Source organism: Muscardinus avellanarius, assembly GCF_963383645.1.
Source record: "Muscardinus avellanarius genome assembly, chromosome: 6".
In the NCBI taxonomy this organism is placed as follows: domain Eukaryota; kingdom Metazoa; phylum Chordata; class Mammalia; order Rodentia; family Gliridae; genus Muscardinus; species Muscardinus avellanarius.
This window is the reverse complement of record NC_137791.1, coordinates 80,717,074-80,737,839: the sequence shown is the minus strand read 5'-3', so window position 1 is coordinate 80,737,839 and position 20,766 is coordinate 80,717,074. Positions and strand designations below refer to the sequence as shown.

Below are 20,766 nucleotides of genomic sequence, written 5' to 3'. Positions count from 1 at the left end.
TCACACACACACACACACACATGCACGCAAACACACACGCACAGATTTTCCCACAGGAAGGAAGAGATTAAAGGGTGGATTACTTCACACACTATAAAGGTCTTCAGAGTGACCCCACTCTTAGAGGGACTCTTTCAGAGGAATAATGCTATAAAGAACAGTGAAAGCCCAAGAAAACCCACGACTGAGCCCTTCAGAGGGCCCTCATTCACAGCCCCCATTGACTGCCTTGGCCTCTCTGAGGGAATTCAAAATAATTCACTGCCCACCATAATACTGAATTCACAACAGAGAGGAAAACAGTGATGGAGCTGCTTTGCATCTGTTTAATTTCTCCAGAAATGTTAAGGGGGTTAATCTTCTACAAGTCCAGTCATGTGCTTTCACAAAGGGCCAAGAAAGGAGTCGCAAAGCCTGCCATGACTCAACGGGAAGCCCTCTGAGTCCTCTTTTCTACCCCGCGTCTGACAAAGAAGCTAAGTCCGTGGGCTTGTCTCTGGAGTCGCAGAAGCAACAATGATGTCATCACTTCTGAGGACCACTCTTGGCTGAGATAATGAAGATCGCTTCACCAGCAGCATTGCCCAATGCAGCATGTGCTTCCTAAGCTTTCCAACTCAACACGATCCTGTACTGGAAAGGGTGATGCAGCTTTCCTTATCTTCTGCATCATTTGAAAGAAATCATGTTAGAGTCCATTCCTTATCACCAAAACATAGCTTTTTAAGTAGTTGCTGTCGCAGTGGATTAATTTCTTCATACACTTAAAGGCCAACAAATGGTTATGCTTTTTCTTAGATATAGGTATGTTATTCAAATGATTTTCTGATATTAGAAGTCCAGCAGTTTGATAGACAAAATATGATATGTATCATAGTAATGCTTTGCCCCATTTTATATACACACACACATATACTCACAAATTCAACTTTATATTGCAAACTAAATTATTCAAAGCACATTTAATAGTTCAATGAAATTTATTCCTCCCAAATTTTAAAATCATGGACACCTTTCAAATTTTCTAAAAGCTATACAATCTTTCTGGTAGAGAAGAGGTGACTCAAATATGTACATATGTAGAAAATTATGTACACAAACACTGGGAGTTTGCAGTTCTCTTGATACTTTTAAGACTAAGCGTAATTTCATTAGGAAAGAAAAATGCTGCCCAAGCCTTTAGGGAAAGTATTTCTGCAAAACAATGACTTTCTTAAGAGATTTAAGTTTCTTAAAACACTTTTAAATTTTTTCTCCTAACCTGATTTATAGTACATTATTCTTTAATTATATTCATTACTTATGAAAGGGTAAAATTCCCTTAAATTATTATAAAAAGTAATTTATGAGGAAATAAATTTCCATTTTTATCTCAAAGGATAATATTGAACAAGATTAGAGAAACAAAAGATGAGAGTATGAATTAAAATAGGCAAACCACGGGTGTCAGGGACTTAGCTACATTCACTCATTTAGTCCTCAGTTGTGATACAAATGTTATCTCCACCTTCAAGTTATTTAAAATCCAAAGCAGACACTTATTCCTCTTTCAAAAAGATGGTCTAGTGTTTGCCAGGTAAAATAAGATCCAGGAATACATCCTATCATTTCAAAAAAAAACCCAGAGGTACAGTCTAGTGTATATAAGGAAGAAAGAAAGAAGAAAAACATGTGTGCTTAGGAGACTCAGAGTTCAGCAGAGTCAAAATAAAGAGTGTCAAGTGGAAGATAAGAGTCGCTAATGAATACCAAAATAGAAAGCATAAATAAAGCAGGGGAGTTCCAGGACATGGAGATTAATGCTTACAAGCTTATATTTTATCTAATAGAGAGTGAGAAACCACTTAAGAATGTTAGACTAAACAATGACATATAGTATTTCAGGCTATAAAGGTCACTACAAATTCTATCAAAAGCAGCAATTTCCAAAGCAGTATTTATATTGAATCTCAACAGCTATTATATTATTCATAATTTCTATCTCTGTATATGTATAAATGATGTATGTATAAATGATGTATACATCATATGTATATATGATGTATAAATGATGGCAATTCTTTGTGTATATGTACATATACATGGGGTGCAAGTACACAATCTACAGTTTTGCAACCTTCTATCCAGAAGAAAGAAAGACAGGCTTAGAACAAGAATAGTTAGGAGGCTGCTTCAGTATGAGAAACCAGAAATAAGTAGACTCTCAACAAAAGTGGGAACAATGAATACTGGAAGGGCTACACTGAGAGTTTTCCAGGTATAAAACTGGTGAGTCTAAGAAATTTATCAACTAGACAAGAAATGTGAAAGTCAGAGAGGATAAATGGGCTGATCACCGTACCCTTAATAAAAACTAGGATCTAAGAGGGAAAGCAAGGAGTAGTTTAGGAACTGGTGGATCATTATAAACAAGCTCAAAGTCGGCCAGATCCCCATGATAGGGATCCCCATGTGATATCCAAAGGCAAATGGCTAGTAAGCATTGAACATATAGTCTTCAGGAAAGAAATGCGGAAATACAGAAACTCAGAAGAATTGTAACTAATATTATGGAAGTCATCCTTGCATCACCAACAGAACAAAATGTGAGAAGAGACAAAAACAGAGCCTTCAGAAAGATGTGTATCTAAGGCACAGGAAGAGGAAAAGTTAGCAAAAAAAGGAGGCTAAGAAGGAAATCAAGGTAGGAGGGCACAAAAGCCAAGGAGTCTAACACTCCAGAGAGGAAGAGCAAGAGAAAATTAAAAAGTATTGGCAGTTTCATCAGAAGGTCTACATATAAAAAAAAAAAAAAACTACTGATTGTTTTTAAATTTTGTATCCCACTACTTCGTTGAGTTTCCTAATCAGCTCTAGTAGCCTTTTGGTTGAATTTTTGGGGTCTTCTAAATATAGGATTATGTTGTCTGCAAATAAAGATAATTTTGGTGTTCCCCTTTCCGTGTGCATGTATGTCATTGTGAACATGATTTACATTATGATGTGAGACTATAATGCACCAATAAAAGCATAAACAAAAAATAAAGATAATTTTAGCCAGGCGTGGTGCCACACACTTGTAATCCCTGCGCTTGGGAGGCGGAGACAGGAGGATCACACAGGTTCGAAGCCAGCCTCTCTGGCTTAAGAGACCCTGTTTCCAAATAAAAAAATAAAAAAAAGTCTGGGAGGGTAGCCTGGAGGTAAAAGGGCTTCCAGAAATCCCAGTACCACCAAAATAAGTAAATAAATAAATAAATAAATAAATAAATAAATAAATAAATGTAATTTTAATTCTTCTTTTCCTATTTGAATTTCTTTGATATCCTTCTCTTGTCTTATTGCTCTGACAAGAGTCTTAAGGATTATATTGAAAAGAAGTGGTGACAGTGGACATTCTTCTCTTGTTTCTGATGTTAAAGGGAATTCCTGCAGTTTTTCCCCATTCAAAATTATGTTGCTTTGGGTTTATTATATATTGCCTTCATGATATTGAAGTACACTCCTATTCAGATTTTCTACAGTATTTTTAACATGAATGGGTATTGTATTTTTTCAAATACTTTTTCATTGTCTATTGAGATAATCATGTGATTTTGGTCCTCAGTACTATTTATGTGATGAAAAACATATATTGATTTGCATATGTTGAACCAGTCTTACTCTCCTGGTATGCAACCAATTTGGCCATGGTGGGAAATACACGCAATCAATTTCTACTCAGCAATAAAGAAGAACAAAATTATGTCATTTACAAGAAAGTGGAAAGATCTGAAGAACATTATGTTAAGTGAGATTAGCCAGTCACAGAAAGTGAAGGGTCATAATTTTCTCTAAATGTGCAAACTAGGGAGTGATTGGGATACCAGAGGGACTCCAGATAACAAAGGAGAAACCTCAGTGGAGCCAGGGAGGTGGTCTAAGGGAAAAGGAAGAGGAAGATTGAGATTCATTAATGAAAAAAATACCATAAATTATGTGTACATATGTGAGTATACCAACATCAATCTCGGTACTCTGTATTGAGAAAGGGCAAATAGGGATGTGGGGGAAACGCAGTGCTGTGTAAATGTGTGCCACTGTCAAAAATGTGAGACTATATATATGATATAAGACTATAATGGACCAGGAAAAGCATATTTTCAAAGAAGGTTTTGCCATTGATTCTGCAAATAAATGAAACAACAAGGGCTGAAACCAGCTAACTGGGTGATGTGTGCATGTATGTCTACACAAGTTTTTTACCCCATTATGATGTATGAATACAATGCATCAATGAAAAAAAATTAATTTAAAAATAAAATAAGGTAAAAAGCATATAAAAATAATTTATATTATGACAAGGCATATGAAAAATTTAAAAAATAAACATAACTTATAAGAACTATGGATTTCAGAGAAAGAAGGAAATAACATTCATGCTGAATAATGAACACTAAATTGAGGGGACAAGAAGATATTGCAGAAGCACAGAAGAGAATGGCCATGGCTGCAGAAGCAGTAACAGCATAGGAGATAAGGAGGAAGTCTAGACAACTGCATTCCACACCTACATTTCTACATTTCATCCTGCACTGTGTACTCACTGATATCTACACAAAGATGGACATGTGACAGTACTTGATATGTCAGCAGTTACGATTTCATGACTCCAAAGATTAATTTAAAAGTCATGCTTTCTGGATGTAGCAACAAATAATGCATAAAATGAAGAACTCACTCTTCTCCATCTTTAATCCATCTTTATGATCAGAGATTGGATAAGGGTCCAAAATGGCCTAAGAAATACTATTTTGCACATTACCATAAAATTTTAGAAGACTGTAATGGTCATAATGAACATAAACAGCCTGATATCAAAGTGGCCCTATAGAAATGTTCTGCTCAGATTCTTAAATTATGCTCTGCTCTTTTGCACACTGGAATAAAATACTGAAACCCTCCTCTTTCTTAGGGTACTACCCCAAACTCCAAGGTGTTTTCTGTTCCAACATTCTCTTGTCCCTCTATCCCATACTCTTTGTAGAGGGAAGACAGGTTGGTTTGTTTATTATGGTACTAGGAATGGAACCAAGAGATGTTCTTCTTCTGAGCTATACCCCAGTCCTTTTTATTTTATTTATTTATTTTTGTTTCAGAAACAAGGTCTCCCTAGGTTGTCTTAAACTTGTGATCATCCTGTCTCAGCCACTGTAGTACTGAGATTACAGGTATGCTCTACCACACCTACCTGGAAGACATGTTTTAATACATATCACAATATATAACTGATATGAGCACATTTTAAAGAGAATTGCAGATTATTTCTTATTATCTAGTATTAACAGTCTTCTCTGAGATAAATATGAGAAAAATATATAAACTTTTGTTTTGACAGTAGATAAGAGAGGAAAGAGGGAAGATGGGAGAGAGGCTCTAAGTTGTCAGCCCATTGTTTGCAGGGCACCACTTCATTTAATGGCATCTGGGGGTAGGAAGAATTCAGTTTCATGACAAAGCAAGGGTATCTGAAAAAGCTGTCCAAAGTGCCAAAGATTACAAAGCTAATCAGTAGCAGAGCTGCTATGTGAACCCAGGTCTATTTGATTCCAAACTCCATACCAAAAAGGACAGAGATGTTCAGCGAAGGAGATATTAGAAGCCACAAGAAAGTGTGGCTTCTAATTAGAAACTAGGTAGGAGAAATCTAAATATTAAAAAAAACCCACTACTCATTGATAAGACAGGGAGGGCAAAACAACTGAACAAAGATAGAAAGGCAACTATATCAATCGTATCAGAAGACAAGAGAGCAAAAAAAAAATCAATGTGTTATCAAATGTGATAACGAGATACAAAACCAAAGGTTCTGGTAGGAAAATGTAATTTTTAAGTATCAGGGGAAACTATGTAAAGTACTGAGGATGAGAGTCCAACTTCTGGGTAAGTGATAAGGAAATATTTTCTTAAGAAATGTGGAAATAGCAGTGGTGAAACACTCTATGGAGGGAAAAAGTAAACAACTCCCAGCCAAATAATTATGGAAAACAAAGGATAACTATATTATTAATGAGATTCATGCACATCTTTATGAAATCTTAGTAAGATTTTAAAAATGCTTTTCAAATAAGAGAAATGTGTGAGAGACACCATAGTCATCAAATAAGCCAGCTCTATATGATAGTCCAGAGGATCCCATGACCTCTGTGCTATGCATCCCACCCTGAGTACATTCAACCCCCACCCTCTGACACCAGGAGACCATCCTAGGGCCTCACTGCAAAGTCTTGTTTTAGTAACCTGACATCTGAGGTGATACAAACTCTTTCAGATTATCTTCCTTGTAATTTTCTCTAAAAAATTACAATCTCTTCTACCATAGGTTTTCATTCATTCCATCGATACATACTGGAGATCTACTCTGTGTGAGATTCCTGAGTAAACAATGTCAAAGAGGAAATATTGGAAGCACTCTACCCATTCTCTCTCATATACATTTTTGGAAAATTAAAAGAAATAAGAGAAACTTTAACACTGTTAAGGACATGCAAATTATAACACAGTGCAAATCCTAGACCTATAATGTCCAAAACCGGGGCCATTGGTTCCATACTATTTATATCGAAATAAATTAAGTAAAATTAAAATTTTAGATCATTTTTTTACTAGTCACATGCCAATAAATATATTTGGTGGTTACCATAGTAGACTTATGTAGAACATTTCCATCATCATAAAAACTTCTGTGGGATAATAATTTCCTAAAAGCTGAGTTTAAGAATATCTGCAGGACACCATGAGGGAAGGAGTAATAATGTTGTGATGAATACATGCACCAAAACACATGTTCAAAGAGTGATGGCTAATAATTCTTCATATGATTATAGAGCCATCATAAAGTTATCATGATAAACAATAGTAAGTGCTAACTTTTAGCAACTAAACCTGAGTGTTTTATATCAATATTAGATTAAATTCAAGGAACAATCCTCGGAAATCTTGTAGATCATTTTCTATCTCTTCTGTAGGTAAAATAGATTTCATTTCCTATTTTCTCTGTCTTAGAGATGAGGAAATTGAAGCACTGATAAGTAGCTTGATCAATGTCACAAAGTTACTTAAGACATATCCTTGGGATAAAGCTATTTTACGGGGGGAAATTACCACATTAATAACAGCTTAGAAACTGAATTTTACTTGATTTAATTGAGGTGATGTGATAATAGCAGGCACTTTATAAACTTCTGGTTAAAAATAATTATTAATAATAGTTTTATCATATCATCATTAGGTCTCTACCTAAACTTTTGTCTTCTTTCTTTATAAATGGCCTCTTTTCTCCAGTCATTTTATCTTGATTTAAAACCCTAATATCATTTAATGTGTACCTGAGTCCCTTAACCATTCTAGCTCTTATTAATAGTTTTAAAGTTGGATTACATATATTTTATAGATCACTCATTATAATGCGAATTGCACAATGGTTCAATTTTTACTGTATATTTTTAAATCAGTCTTTACTGAAGCATATTATATTATTTGGTGATAGAGTACATATTAATCATCTAATAAACAAATAATAATAATTCTCTTTCATTAATAATACCCACTAGTCTAAAATTTATCATTCATAATTTAATATTATGTCTTCACAGTCTTTGAGGGAATAAATTATAGATACCCACCCAATCTCTGATTGACATTTTAATTATTAATTAGTCAAGACATGTAATTTCTTTCTCTCTGAGATAGAAAACTGAAATTTTTAAAGATATATATTTTTTAAAGTATCCCAAAAAGTGAGTATTTAGAATTATCATTTCTTTAGTGAAAGACCCCAATTTTAGCTCTAATTTTAAAACTAACTCAATAAATGTCAGCCAACATTTTTATTCTGTTTTTACAGAATATCCTGGGCTAACTGTATTCCAAGAAATTTAACATAGCTGGATTGTCTTCCTTTACTATGAAACATCTTTCTTTAAAATGCTCATTAAGGTCCAGGTTGGGGTAAGGGTGTGGAAAGGAGCCAAAAAAAAAAAAATGAGTTTGATCTCATCATCAAGCAACATGTTCTTACATTAAGCAAAATATATTTTTATAATCATTTAACCTAGGTCTTACTTTGCATCATTATAAATATAAATACAAGGGATATTTGTAAGCGATTGAGTACTGAACATTTATGGCTTCCCATTCTCATCAATTTGTTAGCTTTTCTGTGGTATATCACATTTAAACTGTTCTTTAAACTTAGTCTGGATTTAGGTACCTGAAGTAAGGAAATGCTGTTATAACTGGCCTTCATTTTCTTTTGTTATTGCCAAGAACTGAAGAAGACTACAACAGGTGGCCTTCCTATTCATACCAGAGGAAGCCTGGACATGATACTTCTACCACTTTCAACTCCATTATCCTACATGTTTACAGAAAGCTAGATATAATCTATTACATATTTTCTCATTTTTATAAAAATACCTCAGTAATTTGCATACTATAATAAAACATTGCATTTATATATTCATAAGAAAAATAAATTTAATTACTTTTAATCTTATGTAAAGTTCTGTGGGATTTGCATAAAATTCTATTTTTATATGCTAATTAAAAAATAGGTAGAAATAATGCCGGGCATGGTGGAGCACGCTTGTAATCCCCACGCTTGGGAGGCAGAGACAGGAGGATCACACAGGTTCGAAGCCAGCTACGCACACTGGCTTAGGAGACCCTGTTTCCAAATAAAAATATAAAAATAGGTCTGGGAGTGTAGCCCAGAGGTAGAAGGCCAAAAACCCCATTACAACCAAAAAAAAGAAAAAGGTAGAATTAAGATTTCAAATTTAGAGATGGTGATGGAGAAAAGCGGCACTTACGAGCCCCGCTAACAACCAATCTCTATTACCACAAAATCAGCACCTTTCATAGCCAGAAAACAAAATTAGCAGAGAAACAAAGAATGTAAATACAAGGGACAGAGAAAAAGAGGGCTGGAAAAATGAGACACCAGAAAGATACCAGACCGCAGATACCAGTGCTGCAGCCAGAGCAACAGTGCGGAGCAGCGCAGGCACCATCTTCCCTTGCAGCACCAGGCCCCAGAGAGGAGGGGGACTCAGAACGGAGCTCAGAGCCAGAGAGGAGATACTTAGTCCTCACGGCTGAGGACCTGCCAGCAGCACCATACTGCCGACGGCAGCAATGAGCTCACCTGACAGCCCCAGACTAACACACTCAACAGCCCACCAGGCTCCAGAGAGGAGCAGCGGACAGCGAGCTGAGGTGAGCGGCTGCGGATCAGCCGGGCAGAATTCAGCAGATTTTTCGGCACAGGGAGTGTCTAAAGTTCCCAGGGGCTGGGCTCAGCACACCCTGCAGGGACTCAGAGCGGAGCTCAAAAACAGAAAAGAAATACGCCAGCCTCACAGCTGAGGGTGTAACAGTGGTGCCGTATTGCCACCAGTGGCAGCAGCAGTGAATACACAGAGTCCACTACACCTTCATCAGTGCACTCAGCAACAGTGAGTCAAAGTGCAGCCCCTAGAGGAGAAATACCAGTACTGCACTTCCAGGGACTTGACCCAGAGGGGGAGTGGTGGTGGCAGAGATATCACACCATAGTCACAACTCCCCACAGGAAAACACCCAACATGGCAACTCCCATGGTCTAAAGCAGCCTCGATTGACTTCCTGGGTCTGAGACTTTGCGATACAACCCAGTAAAGAAGTAGTGGGGACTGAGATACCACAGACTCGAGATCCAGAGCACCTTAAAAGTGAAGTCGTAGTGACCCAAGGGAAGAACCCAGAGAAGGCACAAACTTCCGAAATCATGGGAAAGAGGAATAACAATGGAGCGATGAATGCCCACAACCCCACAACATCAGAACCTGATAAAACAGAAATTCAGAGATTTCTAAAAGATCAAATCAGGAAAATAACTGTAGAAATAATAGAGGTGTTTTGAAAAGAATTCAGAGAGAGCCAAAAAGAGATAAAGGATGCAATTAATGAAGTAAAGGCCTCAATTCAAAGTATAAACAACCGATTAGACCACATGGAGAATAGAATCTCGCTTCTAGAAGATGATCACTCCAAAAATGAGCGCACTGGTGATAAAAGGAAAAGTAGACAAGTGGGTCTGCATAAAATTTAAAGTGCTTTTGGACAATAAAGGGAACAAGTAAACATGTAAAAAGTCAACCCATGGAAAAAATATTTGTAAACAATTTATCTGAAAAGGGAATAATATCTAAAACATACAGAACTCCTTTTTTTTTTTTTTGGTGGTACTGGGGTTCATGGAAGCCCTTCTACCTATGGACTACACTCCCAGTCACCTATTTTTATATTTTTATTTGGAAGCAGGGTCTCTTAAGCCAGTGAGGCTGGCTTCGAACCTGCGTGATCCTCCTGTCTCTGACTCCCAAGCACAGGGATTAAAAGCGTGCGCCACCATGCCTGGCTCTACAGAACTCCTTTAACTCAACAGCAAACTCCCCAAATAGCCAGAGTAAAGAATGCACAATAATAAACAAAAAATAGACAAAGGAACCAAACAAACCCTCTCCAAAAAAATACATACATATAGCAAACGAAAAGATGGTCGTCACTAATCATCAGGGAAATGCAAGTCAAAATTACAAAGAGATAGCACGCATAATTATTATACAACACAGCTATTATCTAAAATATCTCGACATAAGTATTTTGCCCCCCATGGAGGAAAACACACCACAAAAGAAACGTGTTGGAAAGGAAGAGGAGAAAAGAAAACCTTTGCACAGTCCAATGAAAATACATATTGGTAGAGTCATAAGAAAAAATATATAAAGATGCCTCAAAAAATTACAAAAAAATTTATAAAAATTCATAAAAGATGTGGAAGCAAATATTCATTAATAGATGAATGGATACAGAAAATGTGGTACATGTACAATGGACTATTATCCAGTGTTTTCAAAGAAGAAAATACTTCCATATGTGGTAACATTGATAAACCTTGAGGACATTATACTAAGTTAAATTGATCAGAGAACAGATACTACACTACTCAATGCCACACTGCTTAATTATGAATAATACTCAAAACACATAGAAGCAGAGAGTAAATGGTGGTTGCAATAGGCTGGTGGGAAGGAAAATGGGGAAGTGCTGTTCAATGTGTATCAGCTCTTACTAAGATGATTGCATTCTGGAAATGTGCTATACAATATTGTGTCTATAGTTAATAATTTTTGTACACATAAAAATGCTAAGAAGATCAATATCATATTAAATCTTCTTGCTACAATAAAAAAGAAGAGTCAATATTGAACCTCCTAAATTTAATTAGGATATTTCAAAAGAAAGTAGATTTGTATGTTAGGCTGCAAATAATCCTCTTAGTTCTCACATAACATATCAATTTTAGGTCTGGAGCCCAAGTCCAACATTTTTTGTTTGTTTTTAGCTAATTTGTTTTCGTTTGATTTTCTTTTGGTGTAGGAAAAGCCCTGGCCATCAGACATGTTAGTCATGAGGCTAGCAATCATGAAGAAAAGGCACTTAAGTAGAGGAAGAAAAAAATACACTTAGCTCGTTTGATCTTGGATTGCTTTCAGAATAAGAGAGACAGGAATAGTGAAACAGTGAGTGGTTCTAATTTCTTCCCAGCTCCCTTGAAGACCACATCTCAGATCTATAAGGAGAGATCTATAAAAGATACAGGTCACTGAGAACCAAGGACCAAAGCCTTTCATCCTGCTTTATTTTGAGCATGCTGGAAGAATACTTCATGGGATCCTAGCCTATCAATCCAACTGCAGCCAAGGAAGCTGTTGCTCTTCTTGTTCCTATGCAACAGGGAGAGTCTCCAGTGGAGCCTGTCAAAAAGCCAGACAAGAGTTACTGTCGTCCCACAACAAAACTGTGGGTGGATCACATAGGCTAGGGAAGTAGGAGTTCCAGCCAAATTCATGGTGGTCTGCTGCACTTGTGAGAGCAGACTCTAGTCAAGTAGAGAAAAGGAACAGGAACCGGGCAGAAGAGGATTATGAACCCCGGGGTACCTACTGGCCAGCCAAAGTAGCCCGTACACCTGGTTAACATATAAGACTACTGTGTAGAATATAAATGTGATGTATTCTACATTGAAGGATGGCTCAGAATTATTTTTTCCTGTTGATTTTTTCCTCCATGAACATTTGTTATGAATTAGTGTCATGATGTAATTACACTATTAATAAAAGAACTGTCCGTTTTTGTAATTTCCACTACTCAAATCCTTGGCATCCCATTTATTTAACTGCTATCCAGGAGACAAAAAAAAAAAAAAAACTTGAAGTTAATTCAAACTAACAGCGTTGTTTCGTCATAGTTGCAGTAAGATCGTGAAAGAAAGATGCTGAAATGAATGATGCTCTTGTGTCCACTCAGAGATGAACTGAGCTGAGCATTACTGAGGTCCTGAGTCTCAACATAACAAGAGCCATAAAACTAAGAGAAAGGAAGAGCTGATAAAAGCTGAGGCTTTTATTCAGAAATAAGAAGCTGAATTATTACTATAAGAATATTTAGTCTAATGTCCATGCTTTAATTTGTAAATCTATAAAAGTAAACCCAATATATATCAGAAATGTTTATCAGTAAATTGTTTAAGTCTGGCCAACAGAAGTTTTGAACATTTCCATTAATTTGAGAAATTAGTGCTGGTAATTCAGAGAAAGATTCCCAAGGGCCTTGGATGATTACAATGCTCCTTGTACCATACAAATGTTTCTCTTGATTTTTTTTGAATGTTGGGTCATCATAGAAGAGAGGAGGGTGTTGAAAGGATAAAAAAAAACAACATATTCAGTCTGATAATCTAAATTTTATTTTACTTAAACATTAAATAAGGAAATCCATCTACAATAGCTAGCAGTTTCTGCTAGGACCTCCATGGCCAAGCCCATGTAATATCTAGATACCTGTATCAAATTCCCATATTGGCTCTACTTTTATGTCATCCAAACCGGGAACTAAAGAATTAAGTGGTTCTAATATCCCAAATTCTTATTACTAGAATATTGTTTAGTGGCACTGTGTCAGTAAAAGTACTATAGTACAGGACATAAAGACAATCAGTTTTTATCATATCTCACCAAAAGGGGCTTACTATTGCCTTTATTCTTGTAGTTCATGCAATAAGATCCAAAAAACTTGAAAACATGAAAATAAAACCTACCAAAGTAGGGAAATAAGGGACTGAACTTAGAGAGCAACAAGTTTTAAAACTATACAGACTTAACACTTAAAAAGAGTGTGCAGCAATTTGTAAAGCACTAGAGAGAAACAAAACCTTCCTCAGAAGTTAGATCAAAATACTTAAAATCAAAGACTGTCCCTTGAAGAAGAATATTTACAAAGCCTTAAAATACTTCATAATCAGAGCTTTGAAAAATTAATGACTATTTCAGGCCAAAAGCTTTGAATAAGTAACACATAAGTAATTTTATAAAGCATTACAATGGATTTCAAAGATAAGAAGATTTTGCATTTATGCCTCATTCGGACATACAGATATTATTTTCAGATACTTAGGTGCTGAAAAGGGATAAAGCAAGAAACTGTATATAATTAGTTATCTACACTAATCTTCATTAGGGAAATGGCTCTAATCTCCATAAAACAAATCTTCCAGCAGATAGTACCAAGTTCCATTCATTTTCATTACTTTCATTACTAAATTTTTTGATTTATATATTTAGACCAGATGTATTACAATATTGCAATTAAAAATCAAGTATAACTTTTGGCACCTACAAAGAATAAAACCGAGTATCTGGCTCCTCTTACAGAATTACATAGTACAGGAGCATTTATTTTGGCCTAAATGCGGCCCTCACGATTAAACTCACGGTCTGCACAAACTCAATTTTCAAATAAAAATATTATTTTTGTACTATACTTAAGCTTTCCATTGTTCCATTTCTCTTCAACATGTATCACAAGACTCTGCCCCATATACAAGAAGGATGCCCTATAGGAAAACAAAGATAGAAAGAGCCCATGAAGAAAGAATGATTGGGAACAGCCCACCTGAACTCTCTGCAAGGGATGCAATGGGCCCACCCAGAAGAAAGAAAACACACACACACACACACACACACACACACACACACACACACTGAATATGTTCATGATTAAATAGCACTGATCTTATTGATCTTCACAAATTTTATATTTATTCTTTTATTTTTGAAACAGGATCTCAGAGTTGCAAAGGATCTCACCAAGTAGCTGAAGTTAGCCATGAACCACGATCCTCCTGTCTCAGCCTCCCAAATGCTGAGATTACAAGTGTGCCACCACACCCAGCTCTTAACAAATTGTATATGTAAAGTTAATTCCTGATGGTCCAGCAAGGAAAATAAAAGTGACGTGACAGAAAAATAAATAATACCCAATTTATAACACATAAAAACTTTATTATAGCTATTTCATAAATTCGAAATAGAAATGATGAAAGAAAAAGTTATTTAAACTCCAGAAATAGTCACATTCCTTATGCCACTGGTTCCTAAATACTAACATTAAAGTTTGTGCATCATTGTACCTACAAAGAAAATAAGTATTGGTCTCAAAATCTGTTTGAGCTGGCTCACTTGGAATAAGCAAAGGCAAAATGTACTTAATATTGTATTAAAATAGGATCTAGCCAGGCGTGGTGGTGCACACTTGTAATCCCCGCGCTTGGGAGGCTGAGACAGGAGGATCAAATAGGTTCGAAGCCAGCCTCAGCTACTTAGTGAGGCTCTCAGAAACTTAGTGAGACCCTGTTTCCAAATAAAGTATAAAAAAATAGGTCTGGGAGTATAGCCAGGAGGTAGAAAGCCTCTGGGTTCCACCCCAGTACCACCAAAAAATAAAAAATAAAATAGGATCTATCCAAGCCAGGCATAGTGGAACACACCTGTAATACTAGTGTGTGGGAGACTGAGATGGAAGGATCTTAGGTTTGAGGACAGCCTCAGAAACCTGTTTCAAAACAAAAACAAAAAATAGACTAGGGGAAGCCGGGCGTGGTGGCGCACGCTTGTAATCCTCGTGCTTGGGAGGTGGAGACAGGAGGATCCTGCAGGTTCGAAGCCAACCTCTCTGGCTTAAGAGAACCTGTTTCCAAATAAAAATATAAAATAGGTCTGGGAGTGTAGCCTGGAAGTAGAAGGGTTTCTAGGAACCCCAGTACCACAAAAAAAAAAATGGCTAGGGGGCTAGCTCAGAGGTACAATGCTCCTAGGTTCAAGCCCAAGTACCCCCACACACAAATATATACATACATAATATATACACTATATAGTTCTATATATAAAGAGAGAGAGAGAGAGAGAGAGAGAGAGAGAGAGTCAGTCTATCAACCTAAGCAAAAGCAGCTGTCATGAGTAAAACCAAACACCAAAAGTATATTTTGATAAGGTAAATTTTATACTCAAGAAAAAATATACATTTTAAGCAATAACAATGTTTTTTCTTGGTATGCACTGTTCCCTCAAAAATCAATAATTGATACCGTTACTTCTGAGTAGGCAACCATTTTATTTATGAATCAAGAGCTGATTAAAACTCTAATATGCAGTCATTGCCTTCAATTTCTCTTCAGCCACTCAGATATATTTAAAACCTTCTGATCCTCCTTCTCCACTAATGCAACTCCACTAAAAAGTAAATACTTTGGCTGATGTGTGCATGTATGTCTCCACAAGTCTTTTATCCCATTAAGATGTATGACAACAATGCACCAATAAAAAAATTTTTTAAAAACTAAATATTAATAAAGAGGTCTGAAGTCTCAATAAAGAGTGTGTATTTCTATATTCAACTGAGAAAAATATGGAGTTAATTTGTAATACAATCCTAGTCTACATATTTCATAAGCAAGCTCCTTTAAATGGGTCTATATTTTAATAAACAAAAATAAAGTAGCAGATGTGTTGGTGAAGGGCTGTAATTCCAGGCTGAGAAAGGAGAACAGAAGGTTTAAGGCCAGCCTCAACAACTTAATGAGACCTTCCTTAAATTAAAAAAATAAAAAATAAAATGGGGGTGTAGTTCACTGCTAGAACACCCTGGATTCAATCTCCTGTATCACTAAGATAAAAGAGAAAATATTCTCCTTTATGTTTTAGAGCTAAAAACCCTTTAACTCTTATTCTGTTTCCTAATTATTTCATGTAACAATTCAATTTCTGTATCACTTCCACTCTTTTCAATAATTGTTACAAATGGCCAAATGGTGAAATATACTAAACAATTCTGACTAGAAATACATACATATGGTTAGTATTTCCATATGAATCCAATAGAAGCAGCCTTGACAAATGACTGGCCCTTCTATTATAAACAAAACAGTGCAGTGGTGGAAAATGTATAATTTAACACCTACTTAAAAGAATGGGTGCTACTTCACATGTCTTAAAACTGCAGTAATATTATGCCCATGCTTCATTTAGGAAGAAAACATCTGCTATAATTAATTTATACTGCTTAGGTGTTTTTTATGGGGGGTGGGCAGTTGCAAAGCCCACCAATGATTCACTCTGCTCAGGGCATAAGTCATGAGAAAGTTCCAGTACAAAGAGAGAGAGCACCTATGGGTGGGTCTGTAATTCAAGAAAGAACTCTGCACCTACAAGGTCCCTAGCATCTCTAAAATAAAAATATTCATCCCATAGTCTGTTCATTGTTTCCTTCCCCAGCAACCAGGAGCAATTCCTGAATCATTTCTGACTTCTCCGTGCTCCCCACCTGGGACAAACCACTCCTTCAGGGCACCATGACAACCACGCCAGCGACCCAAGCACTCGGGTTCCTGCAGGAAAACGAAAATCCTGAAAGGAAGCTAGGAGATAAAGGCTTACTATGCCTTGCTTCCCACTGGCAGGAAGCAATTACAAAAATTACTTTGACACAAAGCTTCTGCTGAATGAATAGTCTGTAATTTGAGGGGAGAAGCCTTAGGGCCTAGGGATTAGATAAAAATATGAAAAGCTGAATGATGTCATCCAAGCGCAGCCTTCCCTCCCGCCTTAAGGAGACTGCCTAAAACAAACTTCTTAAAGATGACCATGTAAGCAGCCTTAGGAGATGGCCAGGGCACGTTTTGTTTCTTATCTGAGCTTTAGAAAATTGATTAGTTTTACAGTGGAGGTGAACTTCAGAAGTTCATGCTACCAATTAAAATTTCAAACACAGAGTCAAATAGAAAATAATTTTGCCCAGAATAAAAATGCCAAGAATGGGTATGATTCCAAAACCCTTAGGGCAGAAATCAGAGAAAGGAGTAAATTAAGCTTTTTCACCAGGAAGAGGTAAACGAGTTTACCATTAGCATGCCAAGTTTATATTTGCCATTTAACTAAAAGGACAGTGTTCTTGCCAGACACTAGTCATGCTTTGAGCTTTGAACAGCTGCCAGCTCTGCACTGACCATGCTTTCTACTGCCCCAGGTAAAACTGCTCTACATCTCATTTTTAAACAGTAATTCTAAAGCAGAGCACTAAGTCTGTGGTTTTTCTGGTTACTTCAGTGTAATTCTAAACAGCTCTGTTTTTCTGCAATTTGAAAACAATACCACTTCCCCACTGAGAGTCAAAGAAAAGGAATCTGCACTATATGTTGAATTGGTTGAGCTTTTTCTGTTGTTAAATCATACTATATATCAAAGGATTCAAAGCTATGACTCTTACTGAAAACTCACAAATTTTCTTAAGATATAGGGAACGGAAGTCCACGGCTCGTGAGTGAGGCAGAGGCGAATCTTTAGTTTCTAGTTTTATTTTTGTTTTTTCTTTTCTTATTTTATTTTTTAGGACATAACATCCTCTTCATCTGCAGAAGCAGGTAACAAATATCTTTCTTGTGCTCCCAATACTTTGCAATGAATACCCTCAGAATCTGAATGATACAGTTGGGAATGAGGGAGCAGAAGGCCAAGCAGAGACATTCCAAGCATGCACACGCCAATACCTGCTACTTAATCTCCAAGCTAATCCCTAGCCATCCCTCCCACAACACGTGTATACGGCCATTCATATATTGCCTCTGAGACACCATTATGAAAATGCATTGTGCATCACTGTGCCAATGGTTCTTCAAGTTTGTATCCAAAATCATAACTATATAATATCTGATGCTCATTTTATATACTCTAATTCTGGAAATATCGTTTTCTAGTGTTACATGTTGGAATACTGAGTGATCTTTGACTTTTCCCCTCACCTTATTGTATCTCCGTTCTTCTCTCTCTACCACCAAGACCTACTCCATCACAAAACATGGTCAGACTCAGTTTTACTTTGGTCTTTATTCAGTTTGGTTCCACAGTTCCATCTCACCACTACTCATCTAGTTTGGGTCCTAATCTGTTTTAATTTAGAACACTTGCAACAAAACTACAAAACACAAATGTAAGGCACTTCTGAACATCTAAGGTGCCAAAGCAGGAAATGTAGCCAGGCAACTACCGTGACAACTAGCAAAATGTGGCAGAATATTTACCAGGGTCCTACAAACAAAACTCTGCAGGTCAGAAATAGCTTGATTATGATTAATACTCTTCCTAATGACTTATCAGAAAAAAATCATGAACCATGGTCCTCAAAGGCATTTCTTTTTAGGTTAAGTCTAAACTTATGTATTTTATTTTATTATTATTTTTATTTCGGTGGTACTGGGGGTGGAAGCCAGAGGCTTTCTACCTCCAGGCTATACTCCCACACCTATTTTCTATTTTATTTGGAAACAGGGTCTCACTAAGTTGCTGAGAGCCTAAGTAGCTGAGGCTGACTTCAAATTTGTGTGATCCTCCTGCCTCAGCTTCCCAAGCACAGGGATTACAAGTGTGTGCCACCAGGCCCGGTTAAACTTATGTATTTTATTTCTCTTTATAACTCATAGAAAAATGACCTCATGTGTCTATCTCCCAAAATAACATCTTGAATTTTTCCAGAAAAGGTACTGTTTTATGTGATTTTAATCAATATATCCTTCCCAATCCTAGAGAGGTACTCTAACCCTGTTCAATTTTACATTTTAGAATGATAGAATAAATTAAAAATTATATTCCTCACTTAAACTTGGAATATTTAGTTTGTGAAAAAGCTCAACTCTCAGTAATGTGAGCAAGAAGTAAAAAGAATTTGAAAGAGACAATACAATACTTAAATTTCTGGATCTGACTCTTATTCCTGGAGAATAAATTTTTCAAATATATATAGATATAGCTAGATATAGATATGTGGAGAGTGTTACAATTTAAGATACTCAAAGAGGAAAGATAAAATTGATATCAGCACCTCAATTTAATCAAAACTCCCTAAATAATAAAATATAAGCCATCTTTAGAAACTGATGTTAATTAATAGGTACAGCTTGGTCTACAGTTATGACAGATGGAACCAACACATGGATAGCCATAGTGTCTGATTTGGTTTTATAGCTGTTGTTCACAGTGAGTCTGACTGTTGCACCAGAGTGACAGAGTTAGGCCCATTTTTCATAATACTGCATTTATTAATAGAGTCCTATTGTATCAAGTCAAAAATTTCTAAATGTTCAGGGTGCATTAGTTTTAAATGTATGTTCAAAGTATACGAGTCCATTAGTAGAGTAGAATAAGAACCATTTTCACATGGTTGCATGTGAAAATCAAGCTAACTAGGTAGAAACACTCCAAAGGTACTCCACAGGATAAGTTATTGCTAAATTAAGATTATCTGTATCTCTCACATGGTCCTCAAGAAAATTTCCTTAATTCAGAAACTTGGCCTGGTAAAAATAATACAGATTTGAAGATTCAAAAAATATAAGCTATTAAATTTCTTTTCTTCTTCATAAAGGAAACTTCTGTATCTAACATATAAAAATATCTCCTTGATATCAACTTATTTTCAGATTTCATTAAAACAAAAATGGAATATGTTTATGTGCCATAATTTACTTAACTCTGTGGTTCCTATTTTGAAATAAAATTCTACAAAAAATTTGACATATGTATTCTTCAAGCAGTAAAAAGTTTTACATAACAGACTTTAGCCAGACATGGTGGTACACACACTTGTAATCCCAGCATTTGGAGGGCTGAGACCAGAAGATTGTGGTTCACAGACAGACTCAGCTACTTAGAGAGGCCTTTAGCAACTCAATGAGGCCCCGTTTCAAAGATAATAAAAGACCAAGAAATAGGGCTGGGATGTAGCTGGAAGATACAATGCCCCTGGGTTCCATCCCCAGTACCAGAAATAAGAGAGGAAAAAAAAAAAAACAGACTTTAAAGTCAAATAGCATAATTATTTTTAAATGTTTCTGTCACTTTAAAGTTAAATTACATAATTATTTTTAAATGATTCTTGTTTGGAAACAATGCCCTCTGCCACCTCACTGTATCTCATTTAAGATCTTTTAAAAATAACACTAGTATTGCATAACTGAGATACTTCTAGAAAGCATAAATATTTTCAAATTTTCACATAAGCTAGAAAAAAACAGTTTTGATTTAAAACTCACTAGATCATAAATATATATTGGGTATATAATAATGCACTGGAACAAAATAGTACATATAACATCATATCTCAAAATTATGTTTAGTTATTAAGCCTCATCAAAGTTGCCTACCTCTGTAGTGGAAGTCTTTGGACATGTCTATGGGAGCCCGTTCTACTGCTGATCTCTTGTACACAACATGAATCCTTCCTTTTTCTTCCTCCATCTGTTTACCTTTTTCCAAAGGTTCGATGAAATATTCTTCATTCTCACTCTTTATCATACCAGCCTAGAGGAAGCATAAA

At 36.1% G+C, this 20,766-nt stretch overlaps 1 protein-coding gene across 1 annotated transcript in view; it reads right to left on the bottom strand.

Annotated features, from left to right (window-relative positions):
• Positions 1-20,766, bottom strand: part of ADAMTS3 (ADAM metallopeptidase with thrombospondin type 1 motif 3) — a gene marked incomplete at both ends in the record, with an annotated part of 278,402 nt that overhangs the window by 120,351 nt on the left and 137,285 nt on the right. Inside the window, one exon of the mRNA XM_080697857.1 lies at positions 20,594-20,750. Within this exon, the coding sequence (XP_080553983.1) occupies positions 20,594-20,750 (157 nt within the window). The remainder of the gene's footprint in view (positions 1-20,593; positions 20,751-20,766) is intronic.